Here is a 27845-nt window from a genome sequence, read left to right as displayed (position 1 = left end):
TTGGGCAGTAGAGCGTATCGCGCGTGGTCGGTTATCATGAAAGGTCTTGTAAGAAGAATGCGGGTGCAAGGGAACGCGTTGACCGCCGGCTTTATGAAGTAAACAGTTAAGTGATGTTATAAAATGTTTAATGCCAATGTGTGAAGACGTGTAAGTAGTTATCATGAGACTATTAGGACCTGATTTATAAACTTTTAAATCATTAACTAGTGACCTGGTTTATCCAATAATGAAAGAAAAACGGTGATGAAATTTAAAAAGTGTTGAGTGCTATCAACCATTAAAATTGACTTTAACTATGCATTTAATAAATGTGTACTAGTACATGCTATTTTCATCACAGTGAACTCGTCACGTATCATTCAAGTAATAATATAAACTGCTAACAACTCATAGTATTCTGTGTTGTAAGGCAACACAATTTAATATAAAAACAGACGCGACCTATAATTTAACTATATGTAGATACTTCGATACCTAATTTCTACCATTTCATCAGTAAATGGGCTGAAGAATAATTGGCTTCGGGAATTCATAGCAAGTGGGACTCAACAAGTTATTCTTAATGTGACGATATCGACAGAATAAAATGTAATTTTGGGAGTCGCCCACTATATAGAATATTGATAGGTCATCCATACCGTGAATGCTGAATCTCGACGATTTTTGGCTCTGATCGATATCGAGGATGGTAAGATATTGTTCCCATGAATTCCAAGATTTTCGAGAATGTTTTAATTTTATGTTTAAATTTTGTGTGTAACTTTGCATTTGCTGTTGTAATTTCTGAGGTACGGTAATGACAGTCGGATAACAAATGACACTTTTTTTCGTGTGATGTAATTACAAATCAACATTTTTCGGATTTTTTCCCCTACTTGCATTGTGAAATTTTGCTTCTTGCCGAGCTGCATGAATATAGTTCAGCGGAAAGTACCCTACACGGTTTAATGAAAGAGTTTGCTAGTATCAAATTGTACTTCATAAATGGCGGTATCTTTTGATTACATTGACTTAGAAAGTTACCGCCAAGGGTCCATAGATCTTGGTATGTGACATAAAATTCAACTTGCTGCGTCAACCGTTCCTGGAAAAAAGGGTCCTATCAGTCGGACAGACAGGCAGATGTACAACAAAGCGATCTTTGAAAGGTTGTTTGAAAGAAATCTCCGCCATGTGACAGTTTATTGCTCATTTATTTTACGTAATCATGATTTCGGCCTTATAGCCATTCTCGAGTGCATGTTCAAACATTAAAATATGTCTGACCTGTCTGGTGACATATTTTAACATTTCAATATGCCCTTACGAATGGCTGCAAAACCGAAATCATGACTGTGTAAAATAAATGAACAATTAACAGTCAAATGGCAGAATTTTTTTTCAAAAAAATTATGTGTGACTGTGGTCCCCCATGAAGGAAAGATCGTTAGATCATATAAGAGTACCGCTTTTACAAACGTGCGGAACACTAGAAAAGAACTGTTTCTAAGATAGGACACATTACAGTCGTTTGCGTGTAATTGCACAAATCACTTGACTGTTTACAATATGTATAAACGCGGATAACGACAGAACTCCATGGGGCCATTCACGGATGAAACCGTCAGCTACAGAAAAGTTGCAAAGCCAGAGGACTAAATAAATGCAGTAAGACCTGAGGAGGATCGTTGACTGATGCAGGGACTGTCACTTCACGCTGAACATAAGTAAGTGTAATGCACTGCACATAAATAGCCAAAGTCCATTGTTATTCAATTACACAATAAATATCTGGAAATGGTAACTATGGGCGTCATCCCAAAAAATTTTGAAAAGCTATTTAATTTTTTTAAAGTCTCAATTGGCAAAAGATGACACCGTTAAGCGAATTTATCCAAGCTTTGCTATTTACATCTACTAAATTTCTCGTGCAATAATAATTAAGGGTGTTGTGTTTTTAAATGTATTTGTAAGGTTTCAAAAATAAACTAATAAAATCGTGGATGTAGTAGTCTTTATTTACATTTCCAATCAAAATTAAGCAGAGTTTAGTTTGAAAAATTATTCACTTTGAGATAGTTTCCACATTTGTTTAGGACATAATACATAACAATCATAGACACTCTCGATAAGTTTAAATGTTTATATTATCTAACTTTTTTTCATACTCATAAATTGCAAAATATTTTTTAATCCAGGCTTAAATTGGCACACTTTTGGAGTTTTAAGTGGCAATGAAATACATGGTCCTAGGCAACCAGAATGCTCCAGAAAGTGACTTTATCTCTTATTTTTTCAAGGGGTTCTCCTATTTACACTGACAGAAAGAACCATGAAATACCTAGATGTAAGTGTCCAGAGTGACATCAAGTGGAGTGACCACATAAAACTAATTTCAAGAGAAGTAGTTGCCAGACTGAGAGCCAATGGAAGAATCTTAACGAAATGTAATTCAGCCACGAAAGAAGTGGCTTAAAAATACTTGTAAGACCGATTCTTGGGTGTTGCTTACCAGTATGCGACCCTTACTGGGCTAGAGAAGAACCAACGAAGTGCGGCACATTTCCCCAAGAGACTGTTTCGTAAGTGTGACAGTGTTACAGAGATGCTCAACAGGCTCCACTAGCAGAGGTGTTGTGTATCACAGGGAGATGTACTGTTGAAATTACGAGAGTGTACATTCCAAGCAGTGCGGGTGACATTACTTCCTCCCACACATATCTTGTGAAATGGCCACGAAGAGAAAATAAGAGCAATTACAGCTCATATGTAAGTTTACTGGCCAATCGCGAATGGTAAGGGAAAGTAGGAAATAATGAAAGCCTGTCCACACACATCAATCTGTCTCCATAGATGTCTGTACAGATGTATGTGCTTGCAATAAATCACCACAAATCTAGTGCATTGCAGAGAGAGTTTCAATCTTAAAGCCCTGTATATAGAAAGTAGTGACAATCCTTTATGTGTGAACTGTCAACAATAACATTTTGCCATTGTGAAAAACGCACTGGCAAAGGAATAATGTGTCTAAAATGTGAAACAATTTACCACTATAAGTGTGCAAACTTAAGTTCAAAACGGAAGACTTGGTACTAATTGAATTGCTGTAAAGACGAAACGCACGAAAGTGTAAATAGAAAAGACACTAAAAACGACATTATAGCGTTTCCATTAAATGAAATTCGTGGGTTAAAACTAAAAAATTATGAACTTAAACAACAAAAACAACAGTGCGAATCTCGATTGTACAATGATGTGGTAACAGAAAATTTGAATGGTAAAAATACAGGCGACAAGACCAATAAACATTGTCGAAAATGCCAGAAAACTGTGAGAAGTGGTGTTGAGTGCACGAAATGTGGAAACATAATTCATTTTCGATGTGGAATAGTATATCCCTCACTAAAGGGACAGGAGATAATCATAAAAAACTGGAACTGTGACGAATGTACGTCAAAAAGAATGTAACATACCCAATTATAATGGACCTAAAGATAATTAAATTCACTCAATCACATCTGAAGCCAAACACATGAAGCAGAATAACATGGATTGTGGCACAAAAAGCGCAAATGTGTTTAAATCATCGAATAAAAACCACAGCAATAAATCTTGCAGCAACACAGATTTGATGGTGCCTGTTTTGAAATTGAATAAAACAAACAATGTATCAAATGCAACAGATAAAGAACAAGATGGAACACAGAGTCAAGAAAGACGAAGAGAAAAAACACACACAGCAGAATCTACTCTGACGGTTTTGGAAGAGGGAAGGCTACAAAAACTAAGACCCTGACAACTCTAAAAAGCATTAAAATTGAAGGCATAGTGAAACCTGGAGCAAGATTCAGACAGATCCTCACCAACACTGAAGGATGCATTAATTTGTCGAGGAGTGACTTTGCAGTTCTTATAGGAGGTGCCAATGATGTATAATATAATGAAACAGCAGCAGCAACAACAGATCTGAAGACAACACTGGGCAAGTTAAAAAACACAAATGTTATATTATTTAAAATAACTCATCATTACGATTCAATTGAAACATCATGTGTAAACAGAGAAATTACCGAAGCTGCAAGTATTTTGAAACAATTTGCAAGCAGTTTAAAAATGTAAAGCTTTTAGATAGTAATGAATGTATCAGTTGTAACTATGAACCATCTGACAATTGTAACTAATCGAGAACTTGTCAGACAAGAATGGTCATGGCCTAAGTGGAATAGGAAAGACACTGCTGGCCCAAAAAATACTTAGTATGGTAAATAACAAATTATCTTCTATCAGCAATTTTGAACATATGTCTCAGAACCAGATCAGGGAAACGTGTAACACTGACCAAGCCTGAAGTGTGGTCAAAACCTGAAGGGAACACTAAGGTGAGCTGTGCACCAAATATAGGTGGCTTGACTTTGCTGTAGCAGAATGTACAATGACTAGGCAACAACTTGTGTTAGTTGGAAGTCATTTTAAACTCTAATCTTAAGGAGGTTTATGTGCTGTGTATCAATGAGCACTGGCTTCAGGGCACTCATGTTTGTGCAGCAAACATACCAGACTTTGACTTAATAAGTAGCTTTTGCAGGGAAACTTATAAATGTTGAGGTGTATGCATATATGTTAGAAGTAATGTTAAACCTAAAGAGGTAAAATTTAGCAAGGTGAGGTGTGCAAAAAAAGATTTTGAATGTTGTTTTTGTGAACTTACAGACACAGTCAAACTATCATTGCTTGCATCTACAGGTCCCCATCAGGTGACTTTACTCAATTCTTATATTATGTAGATGATCTTTTGAATGAATTGAGAGGCAGGTCAAAACGCTAAATAGTTCTTGGTGACTTTAACATTAATTTTAACAAAGGTAATACGAACAAGGTACAATTATTAAATCTGTTTAACTCTGATCAGATTTTTACCAACAAACAAAGGTGTGATTGCAATACTGAAGTAACAGATAAAGGTTTTTCTGACCATATGGCTTTAAAAATGATGATAAGGAATGACAATAATAAAAACTACACAGTCACTGAAAAATATGTACAAAGAAGACTTATTAATGCAAACAACATAAGGGTTTTTAATAGCATGCAATAAAAGATGCAGTGTGGCATAGAACCAACTGATGATGTAGACGAAAAGTATGACAGTTTTCTCACGGATTATAAATATTGCTATGATGTAGCGTTCCCATTAAAAAGAATTAAAGTCAGTCAGAAGACAAACACATGAGTAACAGAAGAGATTAAAAGATCAGCAATCACCCCTAGAAACCTAAGCAAACATGCTAAAATAAATACAATAATAAAACCATACTGTAGGAAATATAGACGGGTCTATAGGAAAGTTTTACAGGCAGAAATTCATACATTAAGATGGGAAGCAATAAATCAAAATCGGTTTGGAAGGTTATAAACAATAGCACAGGAAAATGTAAAACCAAGACCCATAATTTCAAAATTAAAAGTGAGGGTAAAGTGATAGAAGATGCTCAACAGATAGCCCGTATATTCAATGAAAGTTATGTGAACACAGCACCAAACCTAAGTAAAAGTCTGTGTAATTCAAACAACAAAAACATAAAAGTACCAACTTGTGAAAAGACAATGTTTCTGTACCCATGAAACAGAATGTAAAGTTAGAAATGCTATTAATAAACTAAAAAACAAAATGTCTTATAGTATTGACGGAATGTCAGACAAGGTAATCAAATGTAGTTCTACCAGTGTAGATACTCACCTAACTGACATTATTAATACTTCTTTCAGGACAGGGGTGTTCCCATCAAAACTGAAACTCTCCATAATAAAGCCACTTTACAAAAAGGATAGTACATCTGACATAAATAATTATAGGCCACTGTCATTATTGTCAGGTTTCTCTAAAGTAATTGAAAGAGTAATGTGTGAAAGACTATCTGCTTTCCTGAATAAAAATAAAATATTGGCTAATGCTCAAAATGGGTTTAGAAACAACAGATCCACAGAAACGGCAGTCTTCCAATTCATTAAAATGGTCCTAAATGCCTTGGTCAAGAATGAATTAAGCTGTGGGATATTCTTAGATTTATCTAACGTGTTTGATCTAATCAGCCATGACTTATAGCTTAGGAAAATAGAATGTTATGGGGTCCTGGGACTTGCCTTCAAATGGTTCAACTTTTATCTCTCTGATAGACAACAGAATCTACAAATATGGCATGAAGGCAAAGAGTATCTTTCAGGTTTTAAAAAAAAAAAACTAGATATAGAGTGCCCCAGGGTTCCGTGTTAGGCCATCTGTTGTTCTTGGTGTATATAAACGATTTGCCAAACCATCTAACAGTTGCACAAACAGTAATGTTTGCTGATGCCACTAGCGTTTTTATAAAAGGATACACAAAGGATAATCTACAGCAGAGTGTCTCTAGGACAATAAATGAGACAGGAAAATCGTTTAGTGATAATGCTTTGATCATAAATAAGGATAAAACGGTATTGATGCATTTCAATAATATGAAACGTAAAGCTAGAAGAAGAGAAAAGTGGAGTTAGGGAACTATGTTATTGCACAAGAACCATACACAAAATTCCTAGCTATATGGGTGGATGAGCACTTCAGATGGGAAAAGCATCTAGACGTTTTGAGTAAAAAACTAAGTAAATGCTGCTATGTGCTAAGAATGCTTCGAGAATGTTGCAACACTAAATCATTGCTATGTGTCTATTTTGTTTATATGAATAGTTTGCTTAGATATGGTGTGATCTACTGGGGAAATACAGGTATCGCAAAACAAGCTTTCAGACTTCAATAAAGGGCTATTAGAATAATGAAAGGGTTTACCTCTAGAGTGTCATGCAGGGAAATATTTAAAGAATTTAAAATAATGTCTCTTCCTAGCTTATACATCTATGGATGTGTCTGCTTTCTGAAAGCTCACCAGGAATTTTCAACATTAAATGGTTCAAATGGCTCTGAGCACCATGGGACTTAACATCTATGGTCATCAGTCCCCTAGAACTCAGAATTACTTAAACCTAACTAACCTAAGGACATCACACAACACCCAGCCATCACAAGGCAGAGAAAATCCCTGACCCCGCCGGGATTCGAACCCGGGAACGTGGGCGTAACATTAAATAATCAGGTTCATAACCATGAAACAAGGAACAGAGATGATTTTCACAAAGACTTCCACAAAGGAGCGCTCTACCGAAAAAATGTAAACTACCAGCCCAAAATACTTTTTAATGCACTGCCTGCTACAATAAAGAAAATTAAAGAATTTCATAAATTCAAGGTAGATCTTAAACAATTTTTACTAACACATAGTTTTTATAACATTGAAGAATATCTGAATATCATCATCAGCATAAACTAAAGGTTATGCCTTGTCGATTTAGCCACGTCCCTCTCTCCATTGTCATCCTCTTCAATTCTTCAGACGATTTTATCCCCATATCTTCTTTGATGTTATTAAAATATATTGCTCTTGGCCTGCCTCTTGGTTTTTTCCATACAACTTTTCCTTCAAATACATTCTTTAGGAACTGGTTGTGTCTCATTATGTGCCCTAACATTTTTGATTTTCTTCTTCATATATAATTTAACAGCATTCTGTTCTCATTCACTTCCCTTAAGACCTCTTCATTACTTTTTCTACCTACCCAGACTGTTTTCGTCATTCTTCTCCGTATCCACATTTCCATTGATTCCAGTCTGTTTTCCTCTGCCTTTCCCAGAGTCCACACTTCACATCTGTATGTTAAGACACTCCAGACAAAAGTTTTGGCAAACTTTTTCCTACTTTCTAGGCTTATATGATTGTCTGTTAGTAAATTCCTTTTATTTTGGAAAGCTTGCTGTGCCAAGGCTATTCTTCTCTTTATATCTGTGATCCATTTTTTGTCGTCAGTGACTGTGTTTCCCAGATAACACAAGTTCTCAACCTGCTCTAGAACATCATCCTCTAGTTTAATATTAACTTTACCATTTTCTTTTGTCTTTCCTACTACTATAGTTGTTGTTTTCTTGTTATTTATTTTTAGATTGAATTAGGATTTTGGCAAAATTTAGCAACATAAACTCAATTTCCGTTACTGATTCAGCAAGTACGACTATATCATATGCCAAATGGATACAGTGTATTTGTTCCACATTAATTTTAATTTCTTTGGTTATTGACAAACTGCCTATTGGCTTCTGTCTCGGGTTCTTCGGCCGACGTTCATCTAATGATTGTTCTGACGTTTCGCCAGCACGAGTGGCTGGCATTGTCAAAGCTTCACCCTCCATTGCCGGTGGTGAACTGGAGCCGAGCTCGCGGCCGCAGACTACATGTACCTGGCGCGCCAACGTCCGAGGGCCTCTCCGCGGTCATTTCCGGTGCGGTTCTCCTCTTGCTACCTGCGACGGTCGTTCGCTGCAGTACGGGAAGCCAGGACCCGTTTACCTTAAGGCTTTCCTCTTTCTTGTTCAAACTGTTCGCGTGTTTTTGTATTTCTACAGCTTCTCTGAACAAGTGCGTGTGATAGTGGTTCTCTACAGCCAGAACTTCCGTGTCGGCGAATTTTATTATGTGGTCGGTCTCATTCAGTGCGTGCTCTGCCACGGCCGATTTCTCCACCTGCCCCAACCTGCAATGTCGCTTATGCTCTTTGATCCTGTTGTTAATGGATCGTTCAGTCATTCCGACATAAACTTTTCCGCATGTGCATGGTATACGGTATATTCCCGACATTGCAAGTGGGTCTCTTTTCTCCTTCGCCGATCTAAGACACTCTTTGATCTTCCTTGTCGGTTTGAAAATCGTCTTTACGCCATGTTTGCGCAATATACGGCCGATTCTGTCCGTCACTCTGGGAATGTATGGCAGAAAGGCCGTACCCGACATTTCTTTTTCTGGTTTCTTACTTCGCCGAGTGTTTGGCTCTGTTACACTTCTAATATAATTTGTAGAGTACCCATTGCTCCTCAGGACAGTTTCCAGGTGTTGCATTTCTCGTTTGAGATGTTGCGGCTCACATATTCGTCCTGCTCTCGTTACGAGCGTACTAATCATGCCTCTTTTCTGGCTTGGGTGGTGGTTTGACAGTTTGTGCAGGTATCGGTCCGTGTGTGTCGGTTTTCGATACACGCTGTGTCCCAGGTTTTCGCCGGCCCTTGTGACCAGCACATCTAGAAATGGCAGTTTCTTGTCCTTTTCTACTTCCATGGTAAATGTTATGTTGGCACGGAGGCTGTTCAAGTGTCTTAGGAAGTCACCGAGCTGTTCTTCACCATGGCTCCACACCACGAAAGTATCATCGACGTACCTGTACGACACCTTAGGTTTGCAAGTCGCAGAGTCCAGTGCCTTTGCTTCGAATTGTTCCATGAAGAAGTTGGCCACCACTGGACTGAGAGGACTACCCATGGCGACGCCTTCCAGCTGTTCGTAGAAATCGCCATTCCACGTGAAATAGCTCGTGGTGAGACATGCATGGAAGAGCTTTCTGATGTCTTGCGGGAAAATGGAACCGATGTGCTCCAGAGCGTCACTGAGAGGCACTTTCGTAAATAACGAAACAACATCAAAGCTGACCAGGATGTCGTTTGGTGCAAGTTTCAGTTTCTTCAGCTTCTCAATGAAATGTCCTGAGTCCTTAATGTATGTGTCGGTCTTCCCCACGTGTGGCTGGAGCAGAGAGGCCAAGTGTTTTGCCAGTTTATATGTCGGTGAGCCAGGAGCGCTAACGATCGGTCTCAGTGGAACGTTGTTCTTATGGATCTTGGGTAATCCATACAGCCGAGGTGGTAGGGCTTCTGTGTTGCGCAGGTTTCTCTGTATGTCCGCCGGCAGAGAAGACGCCTTGATTAATCGATTCGTATTCCGTGTGATACGCTGCGTCGGATCTGCGCTTAGTTTTCGGTACGTCGTCGGATCTAATAGGTCTCGGATCTTTTGTTCATAATCATTGGTCTTCATTACGACGGTCGCATTCCCCTTATCGGCAGGCAGTACCAATATACTCTTGTCGGCGTTGAGATTCTTAATGGTTTGTACCTCTTCTTTATTCAGGTTGCAAGCTGGTGGTTTTGCTCGGCGCAGTATCCTGGCTGTTTCAGTGCGAATTTCTTCTGCCCTTTCACAAGGAAGGGTCCAAATGGCTGCTTCGGTGTTGGCAATGATGTCCTCCATAGGTATACTTCTCGGGATGATAGCGAAATTCCCTCCCTTTTGAAGAACAGACACTTCCTCTTCGGTCAATTGTCGTTCAATGAGGTTGACCACTGTGTGTGACATGTCGGGAATCGCCTTGTCGGTCTGCTTCCGGCATCTTTCAAACTTTTTCTTCTGTCGCTCGGTGCAGCGCTCGAGTTCGTTCTGCATGCTCCTGTGAGTGATGCTGTCGATCTTGTCCCAGTCGTCTCGATGCATTCTGCTACTTAGTTGATAGAAAATGTCCAGGAGTTCCTGATCCGTTCTTGCCAAGTCTCTCCGTGTTGTATGTATTCGCTCACGAAGAAAAGCTCGTTCCATTCTGTCGTAGATACGATGTGCTTGGGCGGTGGTGAATAGGTGCTTACATCTCAAGAACTTCGATGTAGCACATTCATCTCGGCACCGTGACAGAAATGCGATAGAGGACATCAGTCGCGCTTTCTTCTTCCGTCGTTGGTCAAGGCGTCGGTACAATCTGCAAATCTCCTCCCCGTAGAGGCGTAATACAAAATTGTTAGGGCTTTCGTGGCCACTTGTTGACAAACTGCGTATTGGCTTCTGTCTCGGGTTCTTCGACCAACGTTCATCTCATGATTTTTCTGACGTTCCGCCAGCACGAGTGGCTGGCATTGTCAAAGCTTCACCCTCCATTGCCGGTGGTGAACTGGAGCCGAGCTCGCGGCCGCAGACTATATGTACCTGGCGCGCCAACGCCCGAGGGCTTCTCCGCAGTCATTTCCGGTGCGGTTCTCCTCTTGCTACCTGCGACGGTCGTTCGCTGCAGTACGGGAAGCCAGGACCCGTTTACCTTAAGGCTTTCCTCTTTCTTGTTCAAACTGTTCGCGTGTTTTTGTATTTCTACAGCTTCTCTGAACAAGTGCGTGTGATAGTGGTTCTCTACAGCCAGAACTTCCGTGTCGGCGAATTTTATTATGTGGTCGGTCTCATTCAGTGCGTGCTCTGCCACGGCCGATTTCTCCACCTGCCCCAACCTGCAATGTCGCTTATGCTCTTTGATCCTGGGACACAGCGTGTATCGAAAACCGACACACACGGACCGATACCTGCAAAAACTGTCAAACCACCACCCAAGCCAGAAAAGAGGCATGATTAGTACGCTCGTAAACGAGAAATGCAACACCTGGAAACTGTCCTGAGGAGCAATGGGTTGGTTGGTTGGTTTGAAGAAGGAGACCAGACAGCGTGGTCATCGGTCTCATCGGATTAGGGAAGGATGGGAAAGGAAGTCGGCCGTGCCCTTTCAGAGGAACCATCCCGGTATTTGCGTGGACTGATTTAGGGAAATCACGGAAAACCTAAATCAGGAAGGCCGGACGCGGGATTGAACCGTCGTCCTTCCGAATGCGAGTCCAGTGTCTAACCACTGCGCCACCTCGCTCGGTAGGAGCAATGGGTACTCTACAAATTATATTAGAAGTGTAACAGAGCCAAACACTCGGCGAAGTAAGAAACCAGAAAAAGAAATGTCGGGTACGGCCTTTCTGCCATACATTCCCAGAGTGACGGACAGAATCGGCCGTATATAGCGCAAACATGGCGTAAAGACGATTTTCTAACCGACAAGGAAGATCAAAGAGTGTCTTAGATCGGCGAAGGAGAAAAGAGACCCACTTGCAATGTCGGAATATACCGTATACCATGCACATGCGGAAAAGTTTATGTCGGAATGACTGGACGATCGATTAACAACAGGATCAAAGAGCATAAGCGACATTGCAGGTTGGGGCAGGTGGAGAAATCGGCCGTGGCAGAGCACGCACTGAATGAGACCGACCACAGAATAAAATTCGCCGACACGGAAGTTCTGGCTGTAGAGAAGCACTATCACACGCGCTTGTTCAGAGAAGCTGTAGAAATACAAAAACACGCGAACAGTTTGAACAAGAAAGAGGAAAGCCTTAAGGTAAACGGATCCTGGCTTCCCGTACTGCAGCGAACGACCGTCGGAGGTAGCAAGAGGAGAACCGCACCGGAAATGACCGCGGAGAAGCCCTCGGACGTTGGCGCGCCAGGTACATATAGTCTGCGGCCGCGAGCTCGGCTCCAGTTCACCACCGGCAATGGAGGGTGAAGCTTTGACAATGCCAGCCACTCGTGCTGGCGAAACGTCAGAAAAATCATTAGATGAACGTCGGCCGAAGAACCCGAGACAGAAGCCAATAGGCAGTTTGTCAACAAGTGGCCACGAAAGCCTTAACAATCTTTGGTTATTCTTTTCAATTTTTCAATGGTTTTTTTCAATTAATAAGTTGAACAAATATGGTGATAAGCGTGTGTGTGTTTTAGGGCGTTATGGTGATAATGGGCATCCTTGCCTTGCTCCCCTCCTTATTTTTGCCTTCTTCTTCACACCATTCACTTCCATCTCTGCTTCCTGCCTTTTATACAGGTTCCAGATTAATCTTCTGTCCCTCCAATCAAAATTTATTTCCTTCATTGTTCGGAATAACGATTTCCAGTTAACCATGTCAAATGCTTTTTGTAAATCTATAAAGGTCAAGTAGGTTTTCCTATTAACTCCGATTCATCTTTCTAATACCATCCTCAGAGCTTGTATTGCCTCTCTAGTTCCTTTTCTGGACCTGAAACCAAATTGGTCTTCTCCTAGGTTTGCCTCAATTTTCTTTTTTATTCGATTTTTTTATAATGATTAACATTATTTTGGAAGTTTAGGATAGTAAGGAGATAGTTCTATAGTTCTCACAGTCCAGAGCATTTCCTTTTTTTTTTTGGATTATTACTGTTTTGCTGTTAGGCAAATCTGTAGATGGTTCTTTTCCGTCTTCATAGTACTCTTTAATAAGTTTATATAAGTACTCTTTTATTGATTCTCCAATTTCCTTCAGTATTTCTGCTGGGATGTTATCTGTACCTGTCACTGAATCTGGAAAAGTAATATTATTTACATACACTGATATAACATATTTGTATTATTAGCCAAGTTTTTGAAACAAATTAAATATAAGAAAACCAACAGCTCAATTCATGGAATCAATACTAGAAATAAGAATAATCTTCACAATGATTTAAAGTCACTTAGTCTTGTACAAAAAGGTGTGCATTATTCAGGAACACACATTTTCAGTAACTTGCCAGCAGCTGTAGAAAGCTTAACAACCAATGACATTCAGTTTAAGAGAAGCCTAAAGGATTTATTGGTGGCCAACTCCTTCTACTCCATTGATGAATTTCTCAGAATAACCAACTGATTTGTATATATAAAGTATAATATAACTTCTGCACAATTTCAGTGCAGTAATGTGTTCATTGTAAATAAGTATTACAGTAGTTGTAGTACATATTTATTACCGTGTAAATAAATTTAAAAAATTTTATTTTAAATTCAGTGCATTAGTATTTGTAAAACAACTCTTTCATATAGTGTTCATTAAAAATGATGATCATTCCACTTGGGACCAGTGGAATGGTACATTAGCTTATTTGTTTTAGTTGTAAATATTTGTCATGTATTGTTGTTTTTCTGACATGTTCTACATCCTGGAGGACCTCCTCACTATGGGTCAATTGGAATGAAAGGAACTCTAATCTAATCTAAATCTAATCTTACAAATTGTTAGAGATGGAAAGTATGATCCAAATAGTCAAGACAATAGCTCCTTAGGTATTGCAGTTTTGTATGTTAATTTACTTTGCAAGTTAAATGTTAAAGTTGATGACTTCTGAAATTATTAGCGTATGGATATGGAGACAGAAATACCTATTGACGGTCATAACTCCACCAGCCAAAATACTTGTGCAAGGAGAGTATTTTCGCATGAACAGCTGATAGCGACTTGTGATTCCTGGCAACAGCAATATTTGAAATTTCCGATGCTGGCGTCCAAAAGAGCCTTGAGCGAAATGATATTTAACATACAAAAGCTATATGAACTGTCCTTAAGAAGTGAAGACCAACAAAGTATTTCAATTATGTATGATATTAGTTGTGACAAATTACAAAAAATATTTTTACGTTTTTATACATATTTTGAAGCCAATATTTTGTCACAAATTATAGGAGTGGCCAATGAAGTTTTATTTACTTTGCTTCTGAGTATCTGTGGATTTTCAGCTCCCCGTCTGAAGTCAACCAGCAACTTGGTGTAAATTAGTGGACAAATATATAAAATTCAATATAACGAACTTACGTTTCCAGTTAGTTAGGATTTTTAAATGACATTTGTACATAGTATTCCTTGTTGTTTGGGAAATGCGTCTGTTCTGAAGAATAATGAAAACCTGATAAGTGCAGATACAGTTATAACGGAATCGTTATCACGCGACTGCTTTTGCACAATAACAATCGAGAGCAATTTTGACAAGAAAAAAATAAGAAACAGTTAGTGAAACCTGGAATAAATAAACTGAATCTGTTATAATTTTAGTTAGCAAATTACTTAAGAATGTTTGTCAGCTCACTGTATGAGCAAAAATTACTGTATAATTATTAACTGTTTATAACCTGTAATAACGAACTAATCACTGAATGGTACTCAGGTGAGAACGAAACCAAAGTCACTGACTCGAGCTCAGATGTAAAACCTGTAATGACACATTCCGACGCAGAGACATACAATACCTTAAAGGCTGCGCCAAAGATTAAATTGAGAGGAATGTAGGTTATAATCTTTGTAATGTTCACATTGGATTCTCTTTTGTTTCATACTCCAAGAAGGAGCTAAGGGACACTTTCGATTGTTGCCTCGTGGAGGATGGACGTAAGTTTTGATGTCTGTGGAAAGGCAGCCATATTGTTAGTAATTATGGTTTGTGCGACGAGCAGAGCAAGTCTTATTGTCCTGTGAATAAAAAAATAGTGAGAAGTATCGAAGTGTTACGAAAATTATTTAAAGCAACGTAGCATTGGTTTCCACCGTCTTCGTGAAGTGAACCGATGCTGACTTAGGAAGATACACACGGTCAACAAAGAGAAGAACTTCGATGGCGACTGATGAATTAATATTGTGGCAGAAGGACTAATTCTATGTCTAAGGTGAGAACTCTGATTAAATCAACAATGACGTAGAATTCAAAATGTAATTAATCAGAATGGTAAATTATATTACAGGCATATTTCACGCAGCACTGTATTTGTCCGCATTCAAGCCGGTCAATACAATCCGTAAAAAAGCCTTTCAAAAATTCTAAAGTTAAAAAAACACAATAAAACCAAGATGTTTTTTTATTTATTTCGCCACACTGGCGACTGCTGACAGGGACAGTACTGGTGGAACAAAGAGTAAGTACTTCATTGTTGTGCTACAAATGTACTTGTACTAATTACTGTTTCTCTGTTACATGACACACATGGAAAATGACGAATAAGGTGAAACAATATTAACTGTATAAACGGACGGCACAATAACCAGAAGGAACAAGGACAAGGATTTACAAAACTAACGTAATCGTGAGTGACGCAGCTCAGCCGGAATTAAGGTAGGAAGGTGCAAACGCATGCAGTGGCTGCACCTTGGCTTAGCTCCACTTAAAGCAGAACCTTTTCCTTTCCATATTAAAATCCTGGTAGTGTTTGTGGCAACACACAATTACACTTTGATAATTACTTTTTTATGTTCAACAATCGCAGAATTAGAAGGCGTAGTACGCCATCTTGTAAATTTCCGACGCGCAACAAATAACAATCGCGAGATATTTTTATTAATTCAACTGCGAGAGAATTTAAAGATTTCGATTAACAGTAAAGTACAGATAAAAATAATATCTCCACAATGGAATTGGAGAACTTTAATTTGACAAATGTTCATGGACACGTCACCGATTCTGACAATAGTGACGTAAATGACGACGCAATTAGTTTTTCAGCACAACATAATGTAGAAGTAAATACAATTCAATTGCACTCCACAGGGATTAACAATAACGAACCACTTGCAAATGAAACCTTGTGCACAGTCGATGAAGCATCGATTACCAGATCAGATGAAAATATTTCGCATGAAATCAGTGAACCTAGCCCGGTTTCGATTCAATCAGACCGTGGCAGAGAAACAATGGCAACAAATAATGGCACAAATACAAACACACAAGCTTCGTCAGTTACGCTTGAGGCATTATATAGTCTGATGTCAAACGTGAGCGAGCAATTATCTGATTTAAAGATGAGTCACAACACAACGAACACAAAACTGGCGAATCTAGAAGTCAGCCACAACACAACGAACACAAAACTGGCGAATCTAGATATCAGTCACAACACAACGAACACAAAACTGGCGAATCTAGAAATCAGCCACAACATGACAAACACAAAATTGTCAAACATGGAAATTGGGTTCCAACAGCAGTTTTCAAGTGTAAACACGCAATTTGAAAACATACACAGACATTTCGATCAACGCTTAAATAAACTCACCAATGAAATCGATCAAAAGATCGAAGACAAAGTCATCAAAACCGTCAATAGTGTATACAATGTATTGGCAAATGACTTAGAAAAGAAATTGTCAGATCTTACAAACAAACAGGAACAGGAACTGTCAGAAATAGTAGAAACACACAATCAAACACAAACCGTACAAAAAGAAATACATGAAAACGTACAGGCTATTCGATTAAATTTAACAAGAGTACAGTCCGCATGTGAAGAAATACGTGACCAAGTTAATAAAGTTAACGAAGAAGTCGGTTTTCTGAAACAGGAGACTCGACGTATCAATGCGGACATTATCAAAATAAATGAAACTTTAGAAAACGGTAATGTAAATGAATCAATAACTGACCGGGAAATAAAACTTTTTGAAAAATTAGGTAATGAAATCAAAGTAGCCGAGGACAGAATACGCAAGGAAATTGCTGGTAGACTGAATGTTTCAAATGACTTGCCGACGTCAAGCAACAGGCAGCGCGACAATTATTCGCCCGTGCCAGATTACGATGTCAATAACGCAGAACATCACGCGCCCAGTCCGGCGTATGTGGACGCACCTGCACAGGCAAACAATGGCTATTCGCCAAACGCGGTGCTGCAACAGGCAGTAGGCGTGTCGCCTTGCATCTCGACGATTCTAGTCGATGAGAGCCTGTTGAAACATAGACAGTTTCCAGTTTTCTCCACAGAATCCAGAAAAACTCATCCAGTCGTATTTGTAAGGGCATTTAAAAATGTCTTACCAAGAAACTGGACTGAGGCACAGAAGATTAGATATGTAGTAGGCTTCACACAAGGCGACGCACTTTTGTGAGCCACAGACATGGCTGAACAGTGCGTCACCTACGAACAATTTGAACGGGCTTTCTTGGAGAAATATTGGTCTGCTGGGGTCCAAGAAAGACTGCGACGTGAGGTATTCAACCCACAACCGTTCAACCTAAAAAACGGCGGGTTGAGAAAGTATTTCGAAAAGTACTTGAATAAGACGCGCTATTGGAACAATCCAATACCGCACGTAGATGTTCTCAAAATTCTGAAAAACAGACTACCCGCGAACTTACGCGAAAAATTGGTAACCATACCGGAGACCGACCTTGAATACTTTCTTTCCGTGCTTGACTCAATTGATCTAATATACAAAGAAGAGCCGAGCACAAGTAATCGGAATGAATATTCTGGAACCAATCAAAACAACGGTAACGGATATCATTTTAATGGCAGTGGACAAAACCCACACAATTGGCATCCGTATGTGACAAGGCCAAATAATGGAACCTGGAATTACGGAAATCGGAGGAATTCAGCACCACAGAGACGTGAAGACCGAAGATATAGTACAGATTACGGTCCACGCCGGTATGGAAATGATAGAAATCACGTGAATGATTGGTCAGGCCCGCGTGATGAAAGGCAGTACACAAATGAAAATTACAATAGTTACAGTAATAGGAATGACAGACCAAGGAGGAATAGCGACGGCCGGTCGCAAGAAAATGTTGCACGCAGCGGTCCGGAAACTAATTGGCGACAGAATAACCACTCAGTACGCTTTGTAGAGGTAACGGACAGTACTGAAGCAACGCCGTTGTCTACCCCGGTAAAAAACAATCGGTCGTAATGAGCCCCCACCGGCCGACCGATTTGACAACAAGGGGCACAAACAAGCACACATTACATCTTAAACAATTATTTTTAAGATATGATCAGGATGCGACCGTAGAAGATGATCTATGGGAAGAAGAGATGAAAGCACCGGACAAGGTAAGTGACCTCGTGCAGGCTGTAATAACAGCAAAGATAGGAACTATAATTACCAACGTAATTTTAGATACAGGCGCATCTACGAATATTATTTCTAACAGTTTATTTAAAGAAGTTTCGAAAGCATTAAAAGTACCAGTGTTGCCAACGGAAAATTGTAAAATCTTGACAGCTGTAGGCAACAAGTCAAAAAGTATTAAGTGGCAGACGCAAATACCTGTTACCATTAGCGATGTCACGATAAACTGTACATTCTTAATCGTTGACAAGTTAATCGTCAATTGTATTTTAGGTATGGAAGTTTTCCGGCAGTATAAAGTAAACATCGACATAGGCAGTGGACTTTGCTATTTCCGAGTGGGCAGTCGTAGTGTGAAGGTTAATCTTGTAAAGTCAACAATAGATCGTAATGGCCAATTACAGAAACAAGCTGAAGTAAAATTAGTTTACCCACAAGTTTTATTGATAGATATTCCTTTCCCCGAACAATTAGACACGGAAATAATTAACGAACAGGCTGCCCACGAGAAGGTAGGAAAATCCACTTGTCTTTCAGAAACTCAACAAAATGAACTAGCAGATGTTATTTATGAATACCGAGACATTTTTAGAAAACAGCCGACAATAATCAAAAAGTATGAATACAAAATGGAAGTCTACCCACATAAAACGTACGGCCATAAATCATATGCGATACCATGGGCAAAGAAGGAAGCGGTTCACAAAGAAATAGATAGAATGGTTCTGTGGAAGGTGATGGAACCTTTGCATCCACCGTACTGCAGTCCCATCCTAGCTGTTAGCAAACCTGACGGATCAGTCAGATTAGTACTTGATGCGCGGGAAATTAATAAGATCATCGTACCAATACGCACTAGGCCGGAGAACTTAGATGAGCAATTGCTTAATTTTCATGGAGTGAAGTATTTAACATCCGTTGACATGAAGGCTTCGTATTGGCAAATAGCCCTACATAGGGATAGCAGAAAATATACTGCGTTCATTCATGCTGGCAGAAGCTATCAATTCCAAGTACTGCCATTTGGACTCAACGCGAGTGCTGGGGTGTTTATAGAGGCTTTAGACAGAGTAATGGGTCCAGAACTGATTAGCAAAGTGACGTTGTATGTAGACGATCTCTTGATAGCCACGGAGACCTGGCAAGAGCATGTAGAATTGGTACACAAAGTGTTCCAAAAGTTCCGAGAATATGACGTCACAGCAAATTTTAAGAAGTCCGAATTCGGAAGGGATCGAATAAAATTTTTAGGCCACATTATTTCACCAGGCGGAATTTTACCAGATCCAAAAAAGCTTGATGCCATAAAATATTTCCCCTCACCACAAACACGTAAACAATTGAAAGCTTTTCTGGGGCTCACGTCATTTTTTCGAAAATTCGTGCCCAAACAGTTACTGAATAGTGATTCCCTACTCAACCTTTTGAGGAAAAACCACACATGGTTGTGGACAGAAAAATGTGAGGAAGATTACGTAAAAATCAAACAGGCACTCATAAACGCACCCATTCTGAAGCATCCTAACATGAACTACAACTTTTGTTTGAGCACGGACGTCTCATGTCAGGGATTAGGCTCTTGTCTGTTCCAATTAGTAGATGATAATGGAAAACAGAAAGTAAACATAATTAGTTTTGCCAGTAGAACGTTAATGGAATGTGAAAGAGCCTATTCGGCAACTGAACTTGAAGCGTTCGCTGTAGTGTGGGCTTTCCGCAAGTTCCAGTACTATCTCTGGGGTAGGTATACACGAGTGTTTTGTGACCATCAAGCATTATCGTTTTTACTCACATGCAAATTGTTGCACAAACGGATTACACGTTGGTGTTTATTCCTCCAGGAATTTGATTTCGAGATAGTTTATATCAAGGGTGAACAGAATGTAATTGCCGACGCATTATCGCGCTTGCCACAAGGTTTGAGCGAGTTCAATGAATTGATCGAACAGACTTCCGATTTTAGAGTTTTTCTGATGCATGATGGCACATTTCAACCATATTACAGAAAGATGTGTAAAGACATGAGCAAACTACAAAAGGAAGACAATAGATGGAGACAAGTTATACAAAAACTGCAGGCAGATGACAATAGTACACTGAAACAATATTACACAATGCCAAACGATGTTCTTTTCTACAGGCGCAATCCACAATCCAACACCTGGTGTGTCTGCATCCCGGAAGAATACATAGACAATTTGATAAGACACACACATAGAGTATGGGGACACTATGGGGTATCAAAATGTACAGCGAAAATATCAACGTATTGTTGCTTCCCGAACCTCAGACGCAGGATTGAACAAATAATAAAAAAGTGTACAATATGTCAGAAGGTTAAACATCTTAATAGATCTTGTTTGGACGTATTACACCCTATCATTCCAACTAGACCAAGAGAACTAGTTTCCGTGGACGCAGCAGGACCATATCCACTAGCTAGGGGAGGAGTTAGATATGTGATCGCATTTTATGATGTCTTCACAAAGTACTTAAAAATGTATGCTATAAAAGCAGTACTGTCGGGATCAATAATCAAACGCATGATAGAAGACTACATACCACTAGTGGGAAAACCTAAAATTATATTAACTGATTATATTAACTGATAATGCAACAAACTTCACTAGTAATAAATGGAAAACATTTCTCGAATCTCAAAACATAAAACATATATTGGTATCCAAATTTCACCCAGAATCGAGCCCAGTTGAGAGAAATTTTAAAGAATTTAATCGCTTTATAAGAACTTATATACCAAATAAACAGACAAAGTGGGTGGAATACATAGCCCCCTTTCAGCATATTGTAAATAATTTAATTCATACTTCAACAGGCTTTACACTACAGACTTAATGTTTCAAGGCACAGAACTTGACGAATGGGCTAAACCTTTACCTAAATTAGCCACAAAGGAAATAACACTAGACGAAAAGGTACGTCAAGCATTACTACAGATGGAAGAACAAGCAGAAATAAGGAAAAAACAATTCAACAAAAAGATAAGAAAGGTTACAGAATTTAACATTGGACAGGAAGTACTATTACGTACCCACCCAAAATCCTCTAAAATTAAGGCATTAAACAAAAAGTGGCAGTTGTTGTATGATGGCCCTTTCATTATAATAGACAAACCCCACCCAGGATGTTATCTGTTGGGTAACACACGAACGGGCAAGATGAAAGGGTTATACCCCCACAAGGATATCAAGGAATTTTTTCATTAAAGGTTATATATTATTTTAGCAAAATTGAAATTATACAACCTTGGATCACATAGTAAAATTGCTGTCATTAACCTAAGAAACTTGCGAACACGAAAAAAAAAATACTTTAAGTCCGGTGTTCGTAGTTTAAGAAGTACATTGAAAAAGACAGTCAGTTAGTGAAAAACATGCATTAAACTAGAAAACATAACTGAAATTTCAGTTAAACATCGAAACCAGTAATCAACTGGGGGCATATGCCAGCTGAACAACGCATAGTTAACCACACCTAATGAAACATGTGTTACTGTGAGTCTTTAACACTATAAAATAAACCATATGGTACTTTTGTAGTCTAACTCAGTTAGTTAAGAGAGAGGAACGAAGACAAATTAGCGCGAAGGTCAGAGTTTGTTCGCTTGAGACGAGCAACAAACCACGCGTCGAAGTTGCAATCCACCGCTCAGCTCATGAGCACGCGATAGCTGCATGTCAAGACGAGGTCATTGGCCGCGCTGTAGGCAGCGAGCCGGGGAGAAATCTTCCCCCTTCCCTGTCCCATCAGCTGAGTGTATACAAAGCGCGAAGGCGCATGCACGGTCGAGTCCAAGCGTCACGTGACTATTACACGATGGTGGCTATCACGAATAATGTTCACCAACAATGCAGAGTTTTCCCCGCGCCTACAGTCCAGTCGTGGTACATAAGCGCGCTTGCGCGGAACGTTTAAAAGTTTTGAGACCATGCTTACTATGAGACACAAAGATGAAAGCCATTCAAAAACAAGAAAGAAAATGGTACACAAGTCTTGTAAATAGTAGCTTAGAAAATTTAATTATAAGCTGGTATTACGTAACAAAAGTGAACATACAAGTATATACCGGTCATGGACGGTATTGTAATATTATATTATATTGAGTAAAATCTTAGCTTGTACGGAAGGACAAAGAAAATAGCTCAATAGAAAAAAATAAATAATGCAGATATATAACCAGAAGAAAGGCTATGTACACGAGAACAAAACACAATTACATATAGGGAAAAAGCAGCAAAGAGGAAAGCAAAAAGATAACGCATACATTTACATTACACAGTAGCTAGCGATTTTCAGAATGAACAACAAGGTAAACGTGTGAATTTTTATGACTAAGGAAAAGAATGACACAAGCTTTAAAATAGGAAAATAATAAACAGATCTATGCAGCGTGAGTAATGAACTGAATCGCTCTCAAAACAAATACCTAGGATTTATAGAGAGAGAAACACATTAACGTTAGGAAACACCTAAAGCACTCAGCAAACAACTTTGTAGAATATACAGGGTGATTCAAAAAGAATACCACAACTTTAGGAATTTAATACTCTGCAACGACAAAAGGCAGAGCTAAGCACTATCTGTCGGCGAATTAAGTGAGCTATAAAGTTTCATTTAGTTGTACATTTGTTCGCTTGAGGCGCTGTTGACTAGGCGTCAGCGTCAGTTGATGCTAAGATGGCGACCGCTCAACAGAAAGCTTTTTGTGTTATTGAGTACGGCAGAAGTGAATCGACGACAGTTGTTCAGCGTGCATTTCGAACGAAGTATGGTGTTAAACCTCCTGATAGGTGGTGTATTAAACGTTGGTATAAACAGTTTACAGAGAATGGGTGTTTGTGCAAAGGGAAAAGTTCTGGACGGCCGAGAACGAGTGATGAAAATGTAGCACGCATCCAGCAAGCATTTGTTCGCAGCCCAGGAAAATCGACTCGCAGAGCTAGCAGAGAGCTGCAAATTCCACAATCAACTGTATGGAGAGTCCTACGAAAGAGGTTAGTTATGAAACCTTATCGTCTGAAATTGGTTCAAGCACTGGATCGGCCGCCAGGCAGCCCGTGACAGATCACTTCATCACTGGCTTCCAAGAAGCCCTGATCTTACCCGCTGCGATTTTTTCTTATGGGGGTATGTTAAGGATATGGTGTTTCGGCCACCTCTCCCAGCCACCATTGATGATTTGAAACGAGAAATAACAGCAGCTGTCCAAACTGTTACGCCTGATATGCTACAGAGAGTGTGGAACGAGTTGGAGTATCGGGTTGATATTGCTTGAGTGTCTGGAGGGGGCCAATCTCTGAACTTGTTTTTGAGTGAAAAAAAACCTTTTTAAATACTCTTTGTAATGATGTATAACAGAAGGTTATATTATGTTTCTTTCATTAAATACACATTTTTAAAGTTGTGGTACTTTTTGAATCACCCTGTATAAGCTATACACGAGGGTACATGTACGAAAGCTAAAGTGTAAAGGAGGAAAATAGGGAATGTTGCGCATTAATGGACTGTAAGGCAGTTATGTATGTAAGAAGAAATATTTAGTTGTAAGTATTATTAGTATGAGGGGACGATGCTCAGCACACCCTGAATTATTTTGGAATATTGAAGGAATGGTGCAAGGTACCGAAAAAGGGCCCCACCAGCAATGTGTATATTAAGTGGTAGATATTTTTTGTGTGTATAAACGTATGTATGAATGTGTGGAAGGCGAAAGAAGCTCTGTACATGTACGGAACCTAAACAACATAGAAGTGTTTAAGGAAAATTAAACTCTAAGACAACCTCTTATAAACATGTATACCCAGGGCCGGCCTTAACCATCCAGGTGCCCCGGGTGAGTCGTCCAGTTGGCGCCCTTTATTGTATAAATAGCGAACCTGGCAGTGCTTTGCAACACGGTATTTGACTGTTTTCTAGAAATCGTCTTAAGTGGTTAATGGCGTCATCTTATGATCATAACATGGTTTTTTCCATCGTAAATTTGAGTATTTTATTTTTTTAAATGGAAATGAAATCCAAATAATCTGAAAGCCCGCTAAGACGCTCCATGTGAGTCTTGTGTAGCCTGTGACGTCAGTCCAGCATGCTGCTGTCGCTGCCGTAACAGTCAGTATAGCAGTGATATATTGTTTGGGCATTCACGTTTTGGGAAATTGTCTAAAAATATTGCGTAGTACTGCACTGTACATCTACAACAACTCCAGAAAATTGTTTTTGCGTGTTCCAAACAAAGAAAAGATGCGTAAAATGTGGTTGAAACAGGCCCGTATATCCCAAATATTTCTTTTCTTTTCTGAAGCACCCCTGTACTAAAGCGAACAAAACAAAACAAAAATTATTCAAATTGGTCAAGCCATTTCTTTGTTTTGGTGAGACTAACACACAACAATTGATTTTTATATATAGGAGGTAATATGTATAACGAAAAAACAATAATTTTGAATTGGGTACCATATTTTTATTGAATTTAATATAACTGTCAGCCATAAACCTATATTTTCTGTCAATCATCTGAACACAAAACATATTACACCTAATGAAAAACAATTATAAACGACTAAAATTTTACTTTTCTCGCTTTTCTGTCGGCAAAGTCTCTGATCAGATTAGCAAAGTCCAGGTTTTCTGCAACTTTATTTTCAATGGACAGTGAGGCCAAACTGGTTAGTCTTGTTTGAGACATTGTAGACTGCAGGTACGTTTTTATCAACTTCAGTTTGGAAAAACTGCGTTCGCCGCTTGCGACAGTCACTGGTATTGTTAGCAAAATACGTAACGTTATCCAGATGTTGGGATATAACTCTTGAAGATTATGCTTTTTTATGAAGTTTAAGGCTTCAATAGGCGTTGCCTGGCTGTCTTCGAGATAGTGTTGCAGGCCTAAAATTTCGTCGCACAGCAAATTTCCATCAATATCTGACTTCATGTTGACAGTTAACTTTTCTTGTAATTTAGAACAGCATTGTATTAGTTCTTCTTTATTTTGATTTTTTTTAATGTCAAACAAGAAACTCCACGTCGCAGAAAATTCTTGCATCTGTTCAAATCTTTCTTTCTTGGATATGTGCACGGTGTCCAACAGTGCATTGAAAAACTCTACTTTAAACTTCTTTTTTGGGTCAGTTATTTGATCATCAACAGCCTCTTCACCCGGCCTGCGTTTAATACGTCTTAATCGCATTTGTGGTTTAAATAATTGCTGCGTATCAAGATCCGAAGCCAGTTCAGTTGCTGTTACAATAGCTTGTTCGAAACCTGTTTGTCTATATGTTTCCAAATAAGAGCAACATTTGTCAAGGATTCCCATAAACTCGACAAAGTTGATTGTGGGTGACTGACTTGCTTTACTCACAACGTTTATTTGAAACAGAACATCATACCATGTCACGAGAGAAACAATGAAGCTGAAGTCTTTTAATTGTCCTCCTAGTGTTGTCGCTTCGTGTGACACCGCAGTATCGCTTTGTTCAGTAGCATCGGCCAAGGAAACCAAAGCGTCATGCATTTCACATAATTGATAACGAACCGCTTTGACGCTATCAATTCGAGCTTCCCAGCGTGTGTCACTTACATTTTTCAGGGTGTACATCTTCAAATGGTCGGTCAAAATTTTCCATCTATTTACCGATCCAGCAAATAGATTAAACATTTTTTGTAACATTCCGAACAGTGTCACGGATTTTACTGATGATTTTGCCGCATCACACAATACCAAATCATAACTATGGCATCCACATGGCACAAAAAAAGCTAGTGGATTTAACTTCTTAATTCTGTTCTGGACGCCTTTATTTTTCCTCTTCATGTTCGCGCCGTTATCGTAGCCCTGTCCTCTGCAGTCATTAATGTTAAGGTCAAGATCACATAATGTTTTTAAAATGCTTTCTGTGAGGCCTTCACCGGTTGTATAATCTATTTGCAGAAATGAGATGAAATGTTCTTTTACACTTACGCCATCCTCTGTTATGTCAGCGCATCTTAAGTTATCGAAAGTTGTTCTTTGTGGCTTATATCTGGAGTACAGTCAGCTATGATTGCATAATACTTTGAACCCTTTATGCAGGATACGATTGTAGACATAACGTGTGATGCCATGAGTTCTATTAATTCATTTTGTATATTTTTGCCGCAATAATGGTCAGCCAAATCACCATTCAATGCCAGTCTGACGTGCTCTTCCATGATTGGATCAAACTTTGCCAATAACTGTACAAGACCTAAGAATTTTCCATTATTTGGGGTAAATAATTTATCTGATAACCCTCTGAATGCCATATTATTTTCAGCCAAATACAAAGTGATGTGCATCAATCTTTGAAGCACATTGCGCCATTGTAAACTTTCTTTAGAAATTAGCTTTTGTTCTTCCTTGTCAATAGTTAATCCAGCTTTAAACCTGATTTCAGCTTCAGTCCATTGAGTAAATGCTTTTTTGTGGTTAGGACTATTTTCATGCAGTTTCAGAGCTTCACTTAAATGTTTCTAATTTCTGAAACCCACAGTGGTAGTCAAATTAGTAGTTGACTTTAAATCAAACAGTCGACAACAAAAGCAAAAGACACTGTCGTTTGATACAGAATAAACTAGCCACCGTCATCTGATAGTTTCTTCGTTTGATAGTTTTCTTGTGTAATGAGTTGAAGAGAAATGACGCCCATTTTCATCTTTTGGAAAGTTATTTAGACATACTTGTGAGGGTCCACATATTATAATGCGATCTATATCTCTAGCATTAAGTACTTTTGGCCACGTACCTACATCAGAAACATTGTATTCTTTTATTGCAAGAACGTTGATACTTTCATCGACCACAGATGTCATGTGTTTATTTTGACTTGGAGAAATATCAGAGGATTCATGCAAAGATGTACTGCGCTGGTCAATTTGATCACCTTCAATAGGTGATTGTATATTTTTTGTGTATAATTGTTCACAGTCTGAAGAAATATTTGCTGATACATGGACTTTTGATTCAATATCTGAAGTATTTGCCTTAGAATTTCCTTTAAGGTACTTATAAATATTCATGTGCTTTTTAGTTTCTTCAAGAACTTTTTCTTTTTCAGCTTTTCTTTTCCGATTTTCTGAACCAGAAAGCTTTTTTTTAATCATTTCCTTCTCTTCTGGCATGATTTAATAATTTGACAAATTATTGCTTGGACACTGCTCTATTTCGCGACCACAATATTCGATCTATAACAAATAAAGAAATTCACCTATCAGTAGACGTAACCAGAAAAAAACCTGAACTGAAAGATAAAAATGTTTTTCGCACCTACCAGAAAATTAAAATGTTGACACAGTCACGACACTCGTTTCACTCACAATTATTCAGCCACGAAAACATGACCGCTGCCTCCGACTCTTACTGACAATTACTGACATGCGGGTGCAAATCGTAGCGCTGCCAACATATGCAGTCTAACAAACATTGTGTGGCGCTGTATTATTTCAGTAAGTTAGGGGAGAA

General features: G+C 38.9%; 2 protein-coding genes across 2 annotated transcripts; both read right to left on the bottom strand.

Annotated features, from left to right (window-relative positions):
* Positions 1-24932: 24932 nt before the first annotated feature.
* Positions 24933-26650, bottom strand: LOC124788319. Its single transcript, XM_047255557.1, has 2 exons — positions 26504-26650; positions 24933-26000 (listed from the first exon to the last, which is right to left on the bottom strand). The coding sequence occupies exons 1-2, from the start codon at positions 26648-26650 to the stop codon at positions 24933-24935; spliced, it is 1215 nt and encodes a 404-aa protein (XP_047111513.1).
* Positions 26651-26968: 318 nt separating this feature from the next.
* LOC124789164 (zinc finger MYM-type protein 5-like) lies at positions 26969-27505 on the bottom strand. The gene has a single exon (XM_047256458.1). It carries the CDS (start codon positions 27503-27505, stop codon positions 26969-26971), a length of 537 nt encoding a protein of 178 aa, XP_047112414.1.
* Between the last annotated feature and the right edge of the window lie 340 nt (positions 27506-27845).

This window comes from Schistocerca piceifrons, chromosome 3 (assembly GCF_021461385.2).
Source record: "Schistocerca piceifrons isolate TAMUIC-IGC-003096 chromosome 3, iqSchPice1.1, whole genome shotgun sequence".
In the NCBI taxonomy this organism is placed as follows: domain Eukaryota; kingdom Metazoa; phylum Arthropoda; class Insecta; order Orthoptera; family Acrididae; genus Schistocerca; species Schistocerca piceifrons.
The sequence above is the reverse complement of the archived record's forward strand: the minus strand, read 5'-3'. Positions and strand labels throughout refer to the sequence as shown.